General features: G+C 40.8%; 1 protein-coding gene across 1 annotated transcript; it reads left to right on the top strand.

Annotated features, from left to right (window-relative positions):
* Positions 1-1,150: 1,150 nt before the first annotated feature.
* On the top strand, positions 1,151-2,908 carry LOC119429582 (serine/threonine-protein kinase NLK-like; the record flags this gene model as incomplete). The annotated part of the gene is made up of 3 exons (XM_037697184.1): positions 1,151-1,234; positions 2,076-2,162; positions 2,710-2,908. Coding segments are annotated over exons 1-3 (352 nt in total), but the record flags the coding sequence as incomplete, so codon positions are not given.
* Positions 2,909-3,305: the final 397 nt, after the last annotated feature.

Genomic DNA, 3,305 nt, shown 5'->3' with positions numbered 1-3,305 from the left:
GGTGCTCTGGGAGCATGCTCTGAGGGAGGAAATCAGGTATGAGGAACGCTGTGCATTTCTTCGAAATTTAACAAGATAAGCACCTAAAAAAATTGTTTGTGCGACTTTATAGCACAGGTGCGTCTCAGTTGAACTTTTACTTAATAAATGCACTTTAATTGTCAAATTAGCTGCATTTTGCCTGGGTGGCACAGCGAAATGTAGCTGATTTGAAAGTTGCTCCAGGCGAGCTGGACAAAGGTGGGAGATTATGGCAAGCCGATTGTGTCATTGATGGTGGACCGGCTGGTGACCTGGTGCAGCAGCAACAATCTAGAACTCAATGCCCGGAAGACCGGGAGATGATTGCCTTCCGTCCCTCCATGACCTGTACGTCTCCAGGACTGTGAGGCGAGCAGGTCAGATCACAGCTGACCCTGCTCACCCTGCACATGGTCTGTTCGAACCACTCCCCTAAGGCAAGAGGCTTCGGTCCATTCGGACCAGAACCTCCCGCCATAAGAACAGTTTCTTCCCCTCTGCTGTTGGACTCCTGAACACTCATAATGCTACCTCATAACTTCTGCTTTGGTCACATTACATCTGTACTATAATTGAATACTCCATCTGTACTGTTTTCTAAGCTTTTTAATTGTTTTCTATTGTATGGGTGTACACATGTTTATGTTATGTTTTCATTCTTACTTTATTTATGGGTGTACACATGTTTTATGTAACGTTTTCATTTTTACTTTATTTTACTTTATTACTATTCACACCTTTATGTCAAAGCAAATTCCTAGTTTGTGAAACTCGTTCATTGACATAGCAATAATAAACTGATTCTGATTCTGATTCTGATAGCCACTTTTACCTATTACACGACACAATGGCATGCCATACTACTCGAGTGCCATCTAGCGGCTGAAAATGTAGTGTTCAATATTTTCAATATTAGAATGAATGAAAACTGTCATATCTCAGCCGAAAATTGGTTTATAAGTATGGGGAAATATCCACAAATAAGTCGCTTTGGTGTATAAGTCACAGGGCATGTAAATTATGCAAAAAATCGCAACTTATAGGCCGAAAAATATGGTATGTATTGTGTCACTCCAAAACAGAATTAACTACTTAAAGTGTGTGTGTGCAGTTGGATTTAATCACCGACCTGCTGGGAACACCTTCTATGGAGGCCATGATGACGGCATGTGAAGGAGCTCGTGCCCACATTCTCAGAGGACCACATAAACAGGTAACTTTACAAATATGTATCACAAAGGGGTATTCTGTGCCTTTCTGCTCCCCTTCCAGGTGATTTTTAACGTTCTGAAATCTGGAAGAAAAAATTACTTCATTAGATCAGTTGGATGATACAAACACTGAGATGTATTATTAGCTATCCTTTCATTTTCTTTATCTGCTTGTTCCTGTTTAGGGTCACAGAGAGCAATTCGCTTCAATTCAATTCAGTTTATTTATATAGCGCCAAATCACAACAAAGTTGTCTCAGGGCACTTTACAGAAACATTTACATACATAGAAAAGCCAATTAGTAAAGTTCTCTATCTAATGGATCCAGCAGACAAGTTGAATCTTGGCTTCGTTGCAGTCTCCCATCCTGATCAAGCACAGTGGAGACAGTGGAAAGAAAAACTCCCTTTAACAGGAAGAAACCTCCAGCAGAACCAGCTCAGGACAAGAGACCATCTGCTCTGGTCGGCTGGTGACTGTGCAGGTGACTTTATGTAGCTGTCACTGAGCCAGAAGCAGGATACATTCTAGACAAGTCGCCAGTCTATGTCGGGGACAGACAGAAACAAACGAGACAAACAGCCTCTCTCACCTGGGGTTAGGGTTAGGGTTAATCTAACATGCATGATGGTTTTGACTGTAGGAGTAAACCAGAATGCACAAAGTAAACTAGTATGGATGGAGAAAACATGCGAACGCCACACAAAAAGGCCCCACTCTGACAGCTAGGTCACCATGCTGCTGTGCCATGTTTCATTAGATCTAATTTTTGTTGCTTATCTAAGAGTTAAACACTGACTGTTTTTGGCTTTTCTTTTCCTCCCCATGCTTTTGTCTGCCAGTCATCCCTTCCTGTTCTGTACACACTGTCCAGCCAAGCAACTCATGAAGCAGTCCACCTTTTGTGCAGAATGCTTGTGTTTGATCCGGTGAGTCATTATCCTCTGTATGGTTGTGCATTAATTATTTTCTTATCAAAGCAGGATTTTAATTGTACTGCAACAGGATTCAGTGTCTTTTTAAAGTGGCACTTTAAAATAGAATGTATTATGATATATTTCTGCCTGAAGCAAACTTTACTTCCTCACAGTGCACATGTACTGTCTCTATCAGCTAATTGTATAACCAAGCTGCAGAATTAGAGCACTATGTAATGCTTAACACATTTATGTCATTAATGAACAACTCAAATGGGCTTTCCTCTGTTTGCACAGTCTCACACATCAGAAATTTTGTTCAAACAGCAACTGAACTCTGTTACATTAATGCAGGAACAGAGCAGAAAAAAGAGCAAAGATTTAACTCTTCAGGGCTTCATTAAGACTTCGTGATGATCATTTATCTGAAACATTCTCAGTTCTACTTGTATCACCAACACCAGCTCTAACTCACTCTAATCCCACTGACAGTAAAATAAACAACACTCAGATAATCTATTTGATTTAAACCCATCTAACTAAAGCCTTTGGTCTCCAGTCTAAGAGGATTTCAGCCAAAGATGCCCTGGCTCACCCGTACTTGGATGAGGGTCGACTGCGCTACCACACATGCATGTGTAAATGCTGCTACACCACGTCTTCTGGTCGAGTTTACACCAGCGACTTTGAGCCTGTCACTAATCCCAAGTTTGATGACGGCTTTGAGAAGAACCTGAGCTCCGTCAGACAGGTCAAAGGTCAGGTTTACTTTCTTTTTTCATAGCTAAACCAGGGCCATAGTTTGCTTATCATCAGCTATTTCTGTTTCCAAACACTGCCTGGTTCTATCTCAGTACCAGGTCTTTGCTGGGCCAAAGGAAAATAAACTGCTTTTATTAGGAGCTGGAGGCGGTGCTAAGGAAACCAGCAACTGTCACAGGCTTTCTGTTTAAAGATTGGGACTTTGTTTGATTAATCATATTAGAAAAAAGTGCTATTTATACAACAGAGTTTGTTGGCAGGTCTCAGACTGATTTAAATCTTTCGGATGAAAGACGAATCGTTTCAACCAAGAAAAAAATGTGTCCAGATGACCTAATTTAACTTTTTTGTGTTATATTAGTAACATCTAAAAAAGTTAACTCTGGTCCTCTG

Source organism: Nematolebias whitei, unplaced genomic scaffold (assembly GCF_014905685.2).
Source record: "Nematolebias whitei isolate Nwh7 unplaced genomic scaffold, NemWhi1 Nwh_scaf_3221, whole genome shotgun sequence".
In the NCBI taxonomy this organism is placed as follows: Eukaryota; Metazoa; Chordata; class Actinopteri; order Cyprinodontiformes; family Rivulidae; genus Nematolebias; species Nematolebias whitei.
The sequence above is the reverse complement of the archived record's forward strand: the minus strand, read 5'-3'. Positions and strand labels throughout refer to the sequence as shown.